Source organism: Chamaea fasciata, unplaced genomic scaffold (genome assembly GCF_029207755.1).
Source record: "Chamaea fasciata isolate MVZ Bird 193981 ecotype frontalis unplaced genomic scaffold, bChaFas1.0.hap1 SCAF_1, whole genome shotgun sequence".
NCBI lineage: Eukaryota > Metazoa > Chordata > Aves > Passeriformes > Sylviidae > Chamaea > Chamaea fasciata.
The window spans coordinates 29,455,170-29,473,043 of NW_027094086.1; the positions used below are offsets into that span (position 1 = coordinate 29,455,170).

At 38.3% G+C, this 17,874-nt stretch overlaps 1 protein-coding gene across 1 annotated transcript in view; it reads left to right on the plus strand.

The window, feature by feature from the left end:
• TPD52 (tumor protein D52) overlaps nt 1–17,874 on the plus strand; it is a 124,283-nt gene that overhangs the window by 43,869 nt on the left and 62,540 nt on the right. Inside the window, exon 6 of the mRNA XM_066179760.1 lies at nt 17,007–17,188. Within this exon, the coding sequence (XP_066035857.1) occupies nt 17,007–17,188 (182 nt within the window). The remainder of the gene's footprint in view (nt 1–17,006; nt 17,189–17,874) is intronic.

Consider the following 17,874-nt stretch of genomic DNA (forward strand, 5'->3'; position numbering starts at 1 on the left):
CCTGCGCTCTTACAAGCTGCTGCATGAAAGATTTGGCAGGAGCAGACCCTGCTCCTAAGTGCACAAGGAGGGTTACAGGATTGTGTCCCATATCTTATGTCCCATTTGTTTTCCTGTTACTCCACCATGAATCGGTCATGGAGAGGGAGACCGTGAGCAGCAGTCTGCTATTTATTGAGGCAGCAGTAAGTAGAATTCTGGAGCAAAGGACCACCCCGTCAACAGCTGTTGATCCCTGAAAGGTGTAAAAGATTTGTCCAAAACCTAGTTCACCATTGTCAAACAGGAATAATATCAGAGGTGTGGTGAGGCCTTGATAGCTGGCAGCCTTCATCCTTGGTGTTGTACCCAAATGGGTTTTTTCCACATGCTTGTTGGGAGTCTGGGGATATGGGAATGTGAGTGCTTGGAAGTCGGGAAAGAGTGAGGGGTAATACAAATGTAGAGATTTTGTGAATAACCATCACTTTCTCTAGCAGTGCACTGAGTTTTGTCATGCTGATTTTCCCCACAGATTGTGACAGTGCCCATTAGCAGACAGGTAGGGAAACAGAAAAAAAGCTCTCTGTGTGTACTGATGTATTCCAGAATATCTCTTCCAAACTGAAAATCCCTGACTTCTGCTTCTGCCATAGGTGGAAGTGATTCCATGGTGGTGTTTATCCTTGACAATAATTTTTTTGTAACTTTTTTTGGTTCTGTTTGACCATACCTGTATCTGGGATTACTTGAAATATGCTCCGTAGGATGTGGAGATTAATGCTGTGACTTACTTTAACAGGACTTGTTTGGTACCTCAGATGTAGAACTGGAAATGCCTGTTGTTGACCTGATATCCCAAATAACTGCATAATCTGTAACATTCTGTTTTCCACTGAAAATCCACACTAGCAAGGCCTTCTGTGCAAAGACCAAAGGTTTGTCTAACCCAGGGGCACAGGTGGTGTCCAAAGGGATGTCCACGGAACAGTTTGGGAACAGAATCACTTGATGTAGCTGTAGCAGATACTGAATGCTGCTTTGGGGATTTGGGGATTTTAATTCTTTCCTTTTTTGTTTTCTGTTGAAGTGAGGAGCTGGAAACATTATTTTCTATCTACATAATCTCTTTCTATCTGTAAATGAACTGTTATCAAGGCTTTAAAGCTTCTAAACGAACAAATGTTACATTGTATTCACAACACCATTTTCAAGTGGAATCATACACAAGTACAAATAATGCATTACTAGAAATCAAACTAGTGTTTTAAAATGAATATGTTTTAAAATCAAACTAGGGCTTTAAAATAACAACTCTGAATTTCTGTAGCTCACTTTGCTGAGCAACTTTTTCACTTGAACCAGAGGAAGTAAACTAGCTTGCTTTGCAGTGCCTAGTGATGTTCAAAGCATAATAATGAGATGAAGATTATCATGAGTCTACTTTCATGCTCTTCTTAGCCCAGGTAGTGCTCAGTGAGTCTGTGATTAATGTTTATTCACTGATTGCTCTTTGAGGAGTTTACTGAAGAGGGAGTGGGTTTTGGTGAGAATGAGATAGTGGAAAGTGGCATGAAACGAGAGGGAAATGAAAGGGATCTGACTGCAGTGTAATCTGTTCATTTTGTGTAGTTTTCTTGAAATCACATCGTCACCACTTTTAGCTGATCCTTGATTGCTGGAAAGTATGTCATTTAGTAAATAAACTTTCCACAGCTGGGAGCAACCCTGATGCTACTTTGGTAAAGCTGGGTAATACTTGTGGTAGGATGCACTGGATGCTGATGGAAAAGCTCAAATATTTAGGAGATCTTTTGATAAGATCCTTCTAAGAGGAGCACACACTTCCCTCAGGAGAGGGTCTGGTGGCTCTAGCTGCTGTCCCTTCCTGGGGTCCCAGCAACTGCAGGATCTGCTTTGGAAGCAGGAGGAATGTGATCTTGCTCATCCGTTACCTGAGCTACAGTCAGAGGAATACCTGTGTTCCTTGTCTCAGCTGACAAGTGTTGCCTGTCTTTTGCTGTGCTTCATCCTGTAAGAGGCAGAGGTGGTGTTTGGATTCTTTGTGTTTCTCTTGCTTTTGGTAAGATGCTTGGTAATGTTCCTTGTATGGGTTTCCTATGCCAGCTGCTCCTTCATTTTTGAAACTGGATGAACTGGCTGATAATTGGTTGGCAATGGCTTAGTTTAGGCAAATATAAGTAAACTTGATAAATGGGCATGTCGACACGTGTTTTTCTTCAGATGTTTCAAAAAGCACGGTGATGATACTTTTCCTAGGTACCTCTTAAGTTTTTTTGCAACAATGTGTGCTGCTGACCTTAGAGTTGCCTGGTGGTGTCTCTGCTGTATTGGTGATTTTTTAAGGGTTAGGCTTTGTGTTTTAGCTTTCACCTTCAGTTTACAGTTCTGTTGTTACCATTTTGTAAAAAGTGAACCTTACAGACAAGGCACTTAAATGTTGATTAAAATTGTTGAGAAGGTAGCAACTTGGTAAGCCAGATATCCTGATAAAACCACACGATATTTGTCTACAGCAGGCAACTCACTTCTTGCTGTGTCTCCCGTCTGCATTTTTATGTTAAAGATTTGCATTATAAACAACAAAGAGAAAAAGACAGGTTTAAAGTTGTTTTTTTCTCTCTGGAATTGCTTAACGAAATCATTTAGAAGGACCAAATGCTTTTAAGTGGTGCCATCATTAATGGATTAAAGATGCTTGCCTAGCAAAATAGGAAACCTTGTGTTTAGGAAGGATGAGACAATTTTTGATACAGGTAGAGAAATGTTTTTTGAGCTGTATTATTAGCTCAGTTACCAAAGTTTGAACAAAATGTAAGGATAAAGTCGCTAATTAAGAACAAATACGTATTTTTTTTCTCTTCACTGTGAACTAAGTAGTCTAAAAATGCTTCAGATACGAGTGAAGTTTGTCAAGCGTCCTTTTAGGTAGAAACAAGCTATCATTAAGTGACCTTTGCTGCTGATCCACTGTAAGTGTCACCGCGTGATGGAGCTGCTCTGTTGGGACTTTCTCACGTGAGAGTAGCAGGGTACAACCATGTCAGGGACTGAGGAAGTTGACCTTGCTCAGAAGGAGGGATCTGCAGCATCGGGTGAGCATCCCCGCCCGGCACAGCAGAGGGCACCGCTCGTTTCCAGATGCCGCAGCAAAAGCAGCGCGTTTGAGGAATTTCCTATGGAATTCCTTGAATACTGTGTTTGAAGGGAAGGCATCTATTAAGAAGAAACGTAACTGATTTTGTCTGAAGTTCACATAGAAGGGATTGGATTGGTATCAGTACTTTATAATATCTAATTTCTGAAAGAGATTAGAAATTATTCTTCCAGGCACATACATGTTTTTAAATTAACTTAGCCACGGGTTCTTTGCTGAAAGCATTAGTAAATTCGAGGAAGGTGTCTGTGTATTAAAATGTCACTATTTAAAAAAATAAAATATCAGTATTCTTTAAGAAAGAAAATGAAAAAATATTTTCATAGGTCATATAAAGAGCGGTTTTATCTGTTTATGTTTTAAGGGAGAAATTAAAAACTAAAACACAAAAGTGACAATTTAAAAGGAATGTATTACATTTCTGAAAACTACATGTTTATCTTTATTAAAAAATGTGTAGTTGTCTTGATTTTGCAATATCTGGCCATCCTCAGGTTAAAATAACGTGACATTGGATGTTTTGAAATTGGATAGTAAAAAAATTTAGAATTATTTTCATCTAATAATTGATGGGAAATACTTCTCTCAATCTGTCTTCCCACCTAAGTTAGCATTTAGGAGATGATTTTCCTGAAGTTGCAGTTATTTGAGAGCAAAAATGCTGATCAATATTTAGTGCAATTTTCACTTGTAATTTTCATAGTGTGATATTTCTTAGTATACCCATAAGTGTGTGACTGGAGTGCTTTGCTAGTACTAATAAATAGCATTCTTTGTTTGATTACAAATATAGCAGCATTTTATAAAACCTATATGCTAAGCACAGAGATCGCTGTTTTAGGTGGATTGTCTTCTGGCCAGCATTCAAGTACTGGAAACTGCTGACGAACTGAGAGAGGGACTTGCTAGCTGCGGGGTTTATGGGATCTGGAATGAGTAGTCTTTACCTGGAAGTTTCTCTTGATTTGCTTTGCCAGATTGTAATTCTGTGTTTGACAACCTTGGGTTCTGTGTGTTCGTGCTATGCTGTGAACACGTCCTGGTGCTTTCAGGTTTGTGCTAAATAGGTGCTGTGTCACAGCCTTCTCAGCATCCTCTCAGCTGGATGTGCCTGAAATGCTTGTTTGTGTTAAGGTAGGAATGAACCTGTTTGTCCTTCTTTTGACCTCTGTGAAGGAGCAGTTCTGTCTTGTGAATGCTCTGGCTGAGGCACCAAAACTTGTCTGTTCTGCCGGGGTTTGTCCCAGCTGAAGGCACAGTGGGGTCTGTCACTTGACCTGCTTTGCATGTGACGGAAGTGCTCGAATGACAGGGTTTTGTAAGGCTCACAGTGTCAGAGCAACACTCTCTGAAAGGGAGTAGACAGGAGACTTCTGACGTTGGACAGCTCAGGAATGATGCATGCTGCCCCTTTGGAGGACTTAATTATAGTACAGTGACACTATCACTTGTTGCCTATCACAGCCCTGTACTCAGGGACACAAATTCATGTGGGAAGGCCCTGGGCCCTTTGTCCTTGGTTGACTTGAGGAAGTTGAAGATCACAGCTCTGGAGGAGTTGTCTCTGTAACTTGCTCCTTCAGATAGCTCTGGGTTGGTCAGTGGTTGCTTTGGCATTGCTGGAGGCCCATGAGTGGTAGGTTGATATGCCTTTGATGATGGGCTGTCAGAGTGAAATCCTCAAAATGAAACTGGCTTGGGACTGCCAGTATCATGGAGAAAAGGAAGTGCATGTCAGCTGCCTAGGCTGGATTGGCTACATGTGAGATATCTGGAAGAAGGTGCATGTAACCATAATGTGACAGTTAAAAAGGAATTGAAATCCTTTCTAGTGATCACTATTATCAACAGGATATTTACATCTCCTGTTGCTGTGGGAGATCCTGGTTATTCTCCTATTATGACTATTGAAACAGCATTCTGTCCCCCAGGAACCTGGGAAAAAAAAGTGCCTGGAAGAGCAGGGTAGTGATCAATGGAGAAAGATAGACATTGGGCTCAAAACACCATGGGCTGTTCTCAGGACTCTGTGTGCTCATCTGGTTAGACTTTCTTTTTGACATAATCTGTTGCAGTAGGTTCACCTACTTTCTGTGATTTAGATGCTAATGTTCTATTTGTTTGCTATAAAGTTGTCCTTGAAAGAAATATGTAGATAAATACTTCATGTTTTAAATTCTATATAGGAGTTATTTAATTTTGAGAAAAACAAGCTGCTTTATTGTGACCAAATTTTGTGCTATTTTGTGTTGTGAAATGAAGTCTTAGCTCAGCGTTGTTTCATAAATGATCCACCTGGCTAGTCAACAGCATGTTTTCAAAGCTGCAATTGAAATTCTTTATGAGAGTCTTGTTTTGCAGTCTCTTTGCTGTGTATCCAGTCAAAATGTGAAGATAAATGGAAAACCTTCCTTTTACTAGAAACACAAAGAAGCTGGTATTGAGTCAACCAGTGCAGCAGATTGTACATTTATGAGACTTGTTGGGTAAGCCTTAGTGGTTTGGGTATCATTATAGTGTGTTAGCAATATGACTTTCTGGTTTTAAATGGGCAGCTGATTGATGAAAAAGTTTCAAAAATGAGTCTAGAAGCAGCAGATGATTAATTTTTGTTATTCAGCTGTGCTGACCTCCCCCTCCCCAGATATCCTCTAATGTTTTACGTTATTCCTCCTAAGCACATGCTCAGTTACATAAAGTCACAGGGGAAAAAAAAAAAAGTATGTTTTTAAATTTTAGTCATGTGTGTCACAGTATATAGTACCAAAACATTCAGACTCAAACACAAGAGTGTAAACCTTTGACTCTTCTCATAATGATTCTTCTCATATAGCCATAATTGACTAAAAAAATCACCTTAATTTACATTTACTCTGATAGCACAGTATTTGTTGTAGGACATATGAGATTAGTTGGTTAATTGAAAAAAATGACATTTGTTTTGTGAACAGTACTGCTACACTTGAGTTAGTAGCATGTAGTAAGGCATTGGAAAGTTAAATATGTTTCAAAGTATTCTGAATAATTATGCTCTTTCATGAGTTGAAGAACAGTTTGTATACTGCATCTCAATGATAAAGTTAAGAAATCTTAACCCATCTCCAAGTAGAAAAAAAAGCTGCAAATAGCTTTAACAATGGAGATTTCTAGACAACAAAGAAGTTTTGATCCTGTAAGTACAGTTCAGGAAAACCTGTTGAATATTAGGCACAGCACCCAAATCCTATTCCTCTGATCTTCTGTTTTTCTTTTGAGATCTGCATGATCCTTCTTGAAGAGTGTGATTATGAGAGACAAAGGTCGCTTTCACCATGATATTTTTCTGGTTTAGCACTACATGTATTTGGTTAATTGTTATTTGCATCTCTTTTAAAAATGTGCTTAGTTCACAATATTACATTGCTCATTATTATGAGGGCAATATATATACAAATATAAACATTCAAGCATATCATGTGTTCTCTGCACAGGTGAGATATTTTTAATTAGAAGTTGTTCTGTATGCAAAAATTAAACTAGGTTTGGAATATGCTGTATTCATCACTCAACCTTGCAGTGAGTACCAAAATAGGGAGTTTGATGGAAGGTTGTTAGTGAACAGAAATTTATATCAAGTAGTGTATGACGAAACTTTTGTTGTTTTTAAAATTGAAGTGTAATCCTTTCCTAATCTGCAGTCAACTTACAATTTTAAACACTTTTTAAAAACTTCCAGGTTCACTGTGGGAAGTTGGCTTAACATTTGTGTCTGTAGCCAAGCAAAGTCTTCCAATACTCTTTGCCAAGAATGACAACCCTTATAACTCTCTATAACTGTGTTTGTTTCCCTTTGGACAATGCTACTAAATACGAATAATCCTGTTCTTGGTAAAACTGAAGTTTAGTACTCTCCATATTTTTTCTTTTTAGGATGAGAAAGGTTGGTAAACAGGAACTGTAACTTGGACAAAATGAAGATACTGTTTCCTGAGAATAATTTATTCCTGCATTACATGAATTCCAAAATAGAATCCCTATAGATATCCCTATCCCTATAGATATTTTTGTGCCGTAACCTATTTCTTTAAGAGTTACAGTTCTTCCTAGGTGGAAGTCAGTGAAGCAGTACAGTTCTTATACTTCTTCTTTTGGAGTAATGGGCCAGGAAGTTTTATGGCTTGTATGGTATTTGCATTGTTGAAAATATAACGCATGCTTATGTATCTGAGGCTTAGACTATTGATTTTTGGGCTGGAGACCATCACTGGGGCCATCCAGGCTGACTTTGACTGACATAAGGCACTGAATTTCAGTCAGAGACTTTTGCATTTACCCCGTCAGGTGTGTCTTTCAGGTAAATTTGTGGACTTAAAAGTTGATAAATACTCTTTGCTCTTGTGAGACCCCACCTGAAGTACTCCATCCAGTTATGGGGTCCCCAGTATATGACAGATAGAGCAAATCCAGAGGAGGCCACAACAATGATGACGAGGCTGGAGCACTGCTCCTGTGAAGAAGACAGGCTGAGAGGGCTGGGGTTGTTCAGCCTGGAGAAGAGAAGGCTCTGAGAAGACCTTTCTGTGTACTTTCGACATAAAGTGAAAGTCTCTCTCAGTCTTTATTAGTAGGGCCTGTAGTGATGAGGGCAGTGGTTTTAAACTGGAAGGTTTAGGTTGGATAAAAGGAAGAATGGTGAGGGTGGTGAGGCACTGGAATAGGAAGCTGTGGATGCCCCATCCCTGTAAGTGTTCAAGGCCAGGTTGGATGGGACTCAGAGCTGCTGGGTCCAGTGGCAGATGTCCCTGCCCCTGGCAGGGGGCATTAGGACTAGGTGACCTTTAAGGTCCCTTCCAGCCCAAACCATTCTGTGAAAAAAGTGTGAACTGTAGTATGTGTGTGTAAGAAAGCAACATCCAAGTTTCTATTCCAGTGTTACTTTTGGTGTTTTCAGCCTTATGAGGGCAGTTGGATATCCAGTTAATGTAACTATCTAAATGGGATTTCCTAGAGGCTTTTTGTTAGTGTTATTGTAATTTATTTAGGAGGATATTCTTCATATTCCAGTGCGTATAGATTAGCTGATTTCAAATGGAGTGGCAAGAACAGCTCTAAGTTCTTTTAGTTCTACAGCTAAGATTTAAAATACTGTCAGATTGTTTTGTCCAAGCTGCAGAGAAGGCTTATGGAGGAGATCATGGTGAGATATTCCTCATGGGAGAGGGTGCTTTTCTCCAGAGTTCAGTTCAATGTGCTCATAGCTATGTTGGGACTTGGAGACTTCCAGCACACGGATGCAGCAGGCACTACGAGATTTTACCTTCAGGTTAGCAGTGAGAGTGAGGTTCTGTGCTTCCTAAAGCCTAATCCTGAAGTGTGAACAAAAACAAGGACTCAGGGCTTTCATGAGCAGGTTTTTACAAAATACTATTAGGCTTAGACAATAAAATCTAAAATCCACCAAAAATCTTAATATCTGGAGTGAAGTTGGAGTGATGCTTTGCCAAAACACTTAATTGCTGCTTCTCACAAAGGGATAGTTAAATGCCTCATTTCAGCTTCTTATTTCCTACCTTTTTGGCTGATGACTTTGGTTTGCTTTTTAAAATAAAACCGTATTTCTTCACAGTGCTGAGGAGATTGTATGGATGTTCCTGTTTTGATTGAAACACCAGATGTTTGCTTTGCTTTCTGGTCATTCTTTAGGGGCGCTTGCAGTTTTAAAATTGTGATAAGAAATAACTCTGGACAATTAAAACCTGAAGTATGCAAAGTTTTTGAAAGTTAATAAAAATTTAATAAAGAATGAATAAATAGCAGTCAATTCACCTCATCCTCTTATAGGCAAAACAGAGCTGTTTCCCTTGCTTTTTCCAGTCATAAAATCTGAAAGATTTTTTTCCCTCCAAATGCTACAGTTTTGGAGGAAAGTCTTCTGATGCTCACTGTGTTCTTCTTGAATGTCACTTTTGTAGTACCACATTGTATTAAAAAGTGGTTCTGTTTTCTTCTCCCCTCTCCTACCTTTTTCAAAACTTACCTTTAAAAAGTTGGGTAAAGATACTATCTATGTTTACTCCAAAACTATAGAATTAGGAGTTTGCTACCGTTGATGGTGCAATTCAAATCATTACTCAGACTGGGAAGAGATGAAGGAATATGGTGTCTGCTGGAACTCTCAATTACACTGTCATTTCCTCTCTTGGCCTGTAGATATTACATAATTAATATTAGACAAGAATCCTTACAACTAAAATACTTCCCTTGTAGAATTCAGAGCATGCTAGCTAGTGTGGAAGTGCTGTCTTCATGGAAATTTGGCCTTGTAACAACTGTTGCATAGGAAGTGATTCATATGAAGCTTTTTTTATAAATATCTTGTATATATATCTATATATATCTGCATTTCTTGTAAATATCTAGCAGGGAAACTTGCAGTTTTCTCCTTGACTGCTTTCAAAGCTCTTCTTTGTGACTTTGCAGTCATTAATGTTAGATTTTTCCCCAAGTTACTGCTTTGAATCACAAATCCCTGTTTTATGCTTTCTGTTTGGACTATTTCCTTTCAGTAGTTTTATTAAATGACACCAATCTTGCTTTTGTTTAAGCTTTGTTCAGTATTTAGTCTTCAAAACCTTTTAACAAGAAGTTTAAATCTGTTCTTCACTTTAATCTTTTTGCACAGAATAAAGTGGAAAAGTCTCTTGTTTAAAGGAAACTGAAGAGGTCTTCCCTGTCTTTGTAGTTTCCCACTTTGGTTTGTAAATTGAATCAGTGGGGAAAGAGCATAAGCTTCAGTTTTTTGATATATTTTTTTAATGGAACAAAACCTCAGGCCACTCATTGGAGAGGAAAAAGTGCTGTATTCTTGGGAAGATAAATGCAAAACAGAGTGGAGTTTAAAGAACACACTCTGTGTTCATGCTGTGTTTGGTTACAGTTGTGCCTGTGCTGTATGTGGGATGATGTGCTGTTATTTCTGAGCATTAGTAGGTGAATTTTGTGGCTCTGTATTAGTTATGTGTACACTAGGTAAATTCTGTGTCCGTGTTTATTCCTATACAGCTCTGCCTAATCCAATCTTCCTATTTCCTACTCTGTTCACAGTTTCACCTGTCTGTTTTATCCATGAACATTTTGAATTTTAAAACAATAATATTTTAAAATCCTCCCTTGTACATACTGCTGAATTAAACACTGAGCTTCAAAAAAATTCTAAAATGGCCTTATACATTTTGGAATCACTGGTGTCACGCTGGTCTATTGTATGTGTTGTCCATGTATGAGTGCCATATATTATTAAACAATTTGCAGATTGTCTTTCTTAATACTGCACAAGATGAGTGTCATTGGCAAATAAGAGGATAACAAGTAATTTGGTACTTTTTCCAATGGTTGTCAAATACTAGAGAGATGGAGAAGAGATGGTTCCTGTCTTTGCATCACAGTTCATATTCAAGTCCAAAAGATTCTCCTGAGTTACATTTCATCTTAGACTTCCGATTTCATAGAATCATAGGATGACCTGAGTTGGCAGGAACCTTAAGGATCATCCAGTTCCAACCCTCCTGCCACGGGCAGGGACACGTTTCACTGGACCAGACTTCTCAGAGCCCTGTCCAACCTGGCCTTAAGCACTTCCAGGGATGGGGCATCCACAACTTCTCTGGGCAACCTTTTCTTCCATGTACTACAGAATACAAGCAAGTCATGTATTGTATGTTGCAAGCACAAGTAGTTATCAGATTTTGTTACTCTTTATGGTTATATCTGTTGATAATAAGTAGGTGAACGCCTGGCCCACGGAGCTGTAGTTTGTGTTGTTTGAAAAAATAATGCTAGGCACAAATCTTCTCCAAAGGAGTGGGTTGTATAATACTATAGTTAGTGCTGTCTACTGAGGTAGGTACTGATGGTGTTTTCTGCATCTCAGAATGTATCTAAACAGTGGGACAGGGTTTAAAAAATTTGAGGGAAGGAAAAGAACAATTATGTGTCACCTTTTCCCTTGAGTAGAAGTACAAGTGGTAGAGACTCAAGGTGGGATGTTTTGCCCAGTGCAGAATTGCTTTAGAAGAGGAGACAAAATGTCTGTGGCTGCTCGAGGTGTGGAGAGCTGTGGAGGTTTAGGGGGAATGCTGTCTTGGTAGATAATGGTTGTCCAGTGGAATGAGCCTGAATATTCAAAGCTTATTTGGTTTTGAAGAAATGTAGTTTAGGCACATACTAGAGGTTGGCTGTATTTTTAGAGTAAGTAAGTAAGAAATATTAATCTCGGCTCTTATACTTTAAATTTTTTTTCCCTAAATTTTTCTTTCCTACTAATATGGGAAGCAGAGTTTTTTCTTTTTCTTTTCTTTGGGAAAGCTCTCAAAATCACTGGTTACTGCTAGGCACAAAGTTGTGGTCACATTCAAAGTTGAAGGTAGAGGAGTTACATGAATTTATTTGGTTGAGGGGAGACTAAGAGCTGTTCAGTCTGAGATGAGTAAAAGGCATGATGCCTAAAGTTTGAGTGATTGTATTCTGAGATGAGAATAAGATACATGGAGCTTCTCAATAACAACTCCTCAGCATTAGAACAAATCGTTTAATGTATAAAAAGAAAGCAGCACCTAGGGAAAAGGCTTTCAGATGTAATTGCTTGTGTGCTTATATGTTGAAATTTCAGTCACTGTAGTCATAGGTCAGTCCACTTGGTGCTCCTCATGAATGTTCAGTGCTGTTTCCTGGGATAACCTCAGTGCCAGGGAAACTGTTGGTGAAAACAAAGCTTGATGGTTATTTGTAGAGGGCAGTTTCCCTGGGGAAGAAGAGGACCCTGGAAAAATGCCTTGGGAAACCCCATTCTCAGTGCCATAAGCAGAAGGCTGATTGACATGCTCTCTTATGCAAATTGTTACTAGAAAGTTCTTAGTTCTCTGTGTTATCATAGGTTGATTTTTGGTGCAAGAATTTTAATATTCTTAATCGTTGTCCCCCACTGGACCCTTCCCTCAAACCACACCTTAACTCCTCACCCACACCAGAGTGCACAAGTACCCCTGTCTGACCCTAAACTCTGCCTTTGGCCTCCTGCCTCTTTCCCCCTGTTACTGCCTTGATCCACTTTGGTCTGATACAGTGTTCGCCTTATTGTTGGTTATTTTGTATTACTAAAATAACTTTTCACACAAGGGATCGAAGCTGTCTCACTCTCCATTTAAGTCTCCATTGGGCCAGAGTCTTGAGGAAACTCAAAGGGAGTCTGGTAGTCTGGGCTCAGACTCCAGGAAGTTTCAGTTCTTCTTTAATAAATTCAGGAGAGTTCTCAAGTTGGCAATGCTTCTTGAGCTGCTTCTGGATGGAAGGCTGTTAACTGTTGGATGTCAGCTTTTGTGGTGTAGTGTCTGAGTTGGTCCTGCTGTCTTTAATGTCTTCTGCATGATGGAGTTCTGACTTAAATACAGCTTGTTGCATTCAAGTAAAAAGTAGTAAAAGAGAGAAGTTTGGTAAATAAACTGTATGAATCTCTGTGAGCTGTTACCCCGGTAATGCCTTCAACACTTAAAAAAATCCTGGGATTTAGGTTTATATCTAAGCAACAGCACGTACCTCCAATAGGTTATAAGGTATGGAAAATTAAGGTTTGCTGGGCTAGTAGGTAGTAGAATTGTTTGTTGAAATAAATGCCTTATCAATGTAAACCTGTTCAGTGGGTAGCTTAATATATTGGGATTTTTAAAAAATATTCTTTATAGCAGGCTCCAGTCATCTTTCCTGAGTAAAACAGTACATATTGAAAGTGATTTCAGGAGGTTATTTGTTCAGACCCCTTATTCCAAGCAGGATAAACTTAATTGAGGTTGCTTAAGGCCTTTTCCAGTCCCATTTTGGGTATCCAAGCTGTTGGGGCCCTTAGCTATTGAGGATTCACACCAATTTATTACTGCAAGTTGGCTTTTCCATTTTGTTGTCTCGTGTAATTAATTTTGGACAGAAAGGTCTGTCTAGCTATGGATGATAGTGCTGAGGAAAACCAGTGTGATAGTTACAGAGGTTTATGTTCTTTGCATGCTGCTTGATGTTAATATGTCATTCACCCCTTAATTGTAGCAATCAGATTACCAATCTCCCATCTCTTCTCATCCATCTCTCTCACATTCCAGTGTGCATTCTACTTGCCTTTGCAAGCAGACATAAAGCGTGTAGCCTGGGTTTTCAGATGTTTTGCTCAGTGGGTGGGATAGGGCCACCCTCCTTGTACAGTCACAAATATTATGTTGCATTCTTCCATTGGAGTTACTTCTTTTGTTTGGATCCTTGTGGGGTTTAAGTCTTTGACTTTTCCCACTCTGTGGTTAATATGTATCATCTTGGAGAGTTCTGTTGCAGAAAGAGCTGCTGTTTTTTCATTGAACTATGCACGCTGAGAGTGATTGGTATCCAAATATTTATGAAAAAAACTTTAAAAACCAGAAGTTAGAAGGAAAATTAAACAGATTTGGCATGTAAGAAGGAGGAGGGTAAAAAAAGCCTTTATACTTCAGGTACTCGAAAAGAATGTGCCATTTGTGCTTCTGAATTTTGTAAAAATCTCCAGTTTTTGCAACTTGACGTGTTATCAATGCATCATATATCAGAGCTGCATGGCCAACATTCCTTGAGAATTGGAAAATTAGAGTGCTTAATAAATTGTGTTGCCCCGTTACTGTACAGTCTTACTGTTTTTCTGTAATGCTACTGTGGAGAATCCAGTTAAGGAGATTTAGAAGTCGTAGAGGAAAGCATTCAAAATGTCATTAAATCTCTTTAAATGCTTGAGATAAATTACTCTTTAATGAGATCTGCTGTAGGTTATGCAGAAGACAGGAGAAAATACTGCATTTTATCTCACTCTGTTTCTAGAATGTCCACAAAAGAGTCCTTGATGACAGTAACTAATGGCATCTCTTGAGGATTATTGTATACATAAATCAGCTATTTATGCTCTTGTGAATTTTTTTCCAGGATGCAGAATAGAGAACACTGCAGACTTGTAGGCCTGTGATAGAATTCTAACAAATTCCCTGTGGCTTCTTGGAAAACTGTCCACAATGAAGAATGGCAAAAAATTTCTTTGTATATTATCATCTGTATTTTGCTTTAATCTGTTTCTAGTAAGCAGTGAGCACATCTGTCACTGTGTAAAGACAGCATTTGTCTGTTGTGTACAGAGATTATTTCACAGACAAGTTTGCACATGGGAGAATTTTTCATCTGTGTTTTTTCTTGCTGGGAAAAAAAAAAAGGAGATGTTATTAACTAGAATAGACCATTTTTAGGTGATGAAAACAGGAAATCCATAAGATATTAGTCTACTCATCTTCATGAAATGCTGTGAGATTTTTTTAGTGTAGAGAGTACTACCGAGTATGCCATTGTATGGAGGCAGCATGAATGAGGTGACTGCCATTTAGTGAGTGTAATTGCTGATTTACTGTCAATTGTATTAATTGCTTAGCAAAAAAATCTCAGTGTTGCTCAGTGTGTTCAGATGTCATTGCTAAGGATATCTACGTAGATAATGTAGGAAAATCTCCTTCAGACCAACTCTTGATTCTCTCTACTAGCTCAGGCTTTGTTCAAATGATCTGCATTTAAGAAAAGGCAGTTCATTTGATGGTATGGATCATCTGGTGTGGTGTCTGATTCCACAAGCATTGATTAAATTAGTTCAAACCATAGGTGGACCTCCTCATCTCCTGCTGAAGTGTCAAAGCAAAGCTGCTCTTTACCTAAGATCTGAATTTAGCTGCAGAGTTTATGTTTGTTACCCTGCAAATCATAACATCCTACCATTGTGAGTGTTTTTGGTGTTTTATTTGTGGGTTTTGGGTTTGTTTGTTGTTGTTTTGTTTGTTTGCTTGTTTGTTTTTTCTTTGGACCAATTTTCTAATTAGCTTGCCTTGCAGTGAAAAATAATTGAAAATAATCTGGGATAATATGATAGTAGTCCATGTCATCCTGAGTTTGTGTTGCTACCATGTTCTTATCTTTGCCCTTCAGTGGAAGACTTCTGAATTTTGCCCTTTTTTGTGCCTTCGTTTCCCTTGAAACAGGTTTTGGTAGTTCAGTATGAGTGTTGATTTGTAATCCTCTGCCCAGAGAGAGTCATTTTGGGGGGGATGTTAATTTTGAAATGTTTACTTCTATTTTATGATTTATACACTGATTTAAAATTTTCTGCTGTCCCCTTAATTAATATAATAAATCACATTTAAATATGTCCTCTTACTGTTTCCAGCATTTTGCCTCTTTTCCTTGGTGGACTTACAGATGCATCCTGGGTGATTAATTTTCATGTACTTGAATTTAGAATGCATAGTGAAATTCAAGCAATGCTGTGTTTGGAACCCTATATGATAGTAGCTTTCCCATGTAAGATTCTACTGCTCTCTTTGTGGTTTACCATGGCCAGATACTTTCTTTTTATGGTTGGTGTGCACTTATGCACATGTTGCACATTTTTCAGCCCTTGTCCTTGGGATGCTGCATTTAACAGTTCCTGTTTCTGAAGCAGCAAATGTACCAGGTATCAGATTTTTAGTTTGGAATTCCCAAGGCTTTGTCCCCTCAGAACAATCTGGGCTGTTTATGTCTTCCAGCAGAGGTGGAATTCAAAACTGTCTCTTGTTTTGACTTCTCTAAGAGTAAAAGTTTCCAAAAGTACAAATGGAAAACGATGGCATTATTCTCTGTTCATATAAAATGTGTATGGATTTTCAGCATCCACTTGAAGCAGTCAGTGGGAAAGTGTGTTGTTGAAGCTGGCAGAGCTCTGAACCTTTAATTGCTTGATTATTCAGTTTAGTTCTTCTGCTGGTTCCAAAACAGTTTGGAATCTTGCACAGAGTAATTATGATCAATTAACTGTACTAAATGTGGGGAAAATTAATAAGTTCTATTTTTTTAAATCTATTAGCCATCTATAAAATGATTTCCTTAGATTCACTTTTGGATATGTGTCGCTCCAAAATTGCCTTTTCATTTATTCCTAGCAAGTAGGCTTTTCTTACTAATTGCATTTCAAAGGTGACAATCTTAAAAAGTGGTCATACTCAGGATATCGGGGATGGCATGTGGGAGATTGAGTCTCACTTGAATATGACAGGATATTTTCACCCAGCGTATGATGGTAAGCCTGTGATGGCTGAGTTTTCTCAGGTTACAGAACAGAGATCTTTCACTCCATGAAGCATAGCAGGAAGGTTTATATTCTTGCATTTTCCCAAAACTCTATGAGAAGAAACTGGCATTTTGTTTATTTAGTTACTTTTATTTTGTAGAGTGAAAAATGAGAGTAGTGATGGTTCAATTTTTTTTTTAATGTTAGATCCATCCTGTGCATGCTTTCTACTTTTGCTGCCTTTGCAAAATGGTTTTGTTCTTTAAAATAAAGACTTAAATATTATTCATTGTTAAATACTTGCATGAACAGCTCCAAGGTACTATTTCAGGTTTGGTTACTAATTCAGGTTTGGTTTTAACTGAGGAGATAACAAAGAGATGACTGGTGTTCTTTTTGGGAATATCTCCTACATTTGGAATGTGTTTTTAAATTCATTTACCCAACCAGTAGTAGAACTGGCAGATATTTCAGGAGATGCACACTGTTATACTTTTCTTTGACTGAATTAATGAAAGCTTTACCTTTAATGTGTGAAATGCTTGGAGTTGGAGAAAGGTACCAGATGCTTCCTTAGAAATCTTGCTAAAAATGTGATGAACATGTGAAATCTCTACTTGCTATTCAGTGAATGAAGCCTTTTTGTATGTTGAAAGTTTAATTTAAATCCTCCTTCAGACAGCATGTTTTGTGAAATTTTTTTTCTTTTTTATTATTCATCTGTAGGATCCTTCAGAGAAATCGGAATCCTTTGCATCCATGCTGAGACGCTCTCCTTTAATTCAGATGGGGCCTGCCAAAGATAAAATTGCCATTGGTCAAATATTCCATGTTGTAGAAGATGATCTTTACATAGATTTTGGTGGCAAGTTTCACTGTGTGTGCAAAAGACCAGAAGTTGATGGAAAGTAAGTAATAAACTTATGGTAGGTGATTGACATCTGTGAATGACATCCTGAAATTCTTAGATAAAGGGACTTGAACATCCTCTGGACTGACTTAGGATAGTTTGTGTGAATTCTGGGGTTTAAAGGATGGAAGTTAATGTATTGTGCAGAATGAAAATACAGTCATAAACAGATCTGCATAGCTCATCGTTGTCTGGAATTCAGATTCCTTTACACATTTGCATTATTGCTATCTATATTATTCCAAGTTATGATGAGCAAAGGAAGTTACTGGGTGTTTAGTCACTGAAAAAAAGGGAAATAGTTGTCAAGCACTGTTTATTGAAATACTTGGGAGTTCTGTGGATGTGGAAATTCAATCCTGTGTAAGCAGTCTTTGTAGGCAGTAGCTATCTCTGCTAAGCATGGATACATGAGGTGATGTACTGGGGAGTTCATATGTTATTTGTGCTACTTTTCATAGCAAATGATCAGTGCTAATGTGGTCAAATATTCCATATTGTAGCAGGTGATTTTATACAGATTTTGGTGTCAAGTTTTACTCTGTTCTGAAGTAGAAAAACTGTGGTGGAACTGGAACAGTTGTGCTGGGGAATACCGTATTTAGAGAGCTAAAAGAAAGCAATGAATTCTAGTGGAAATAGCATTTATAGGACTTCTAAACTGTCTTTGGCACCTTATAATTA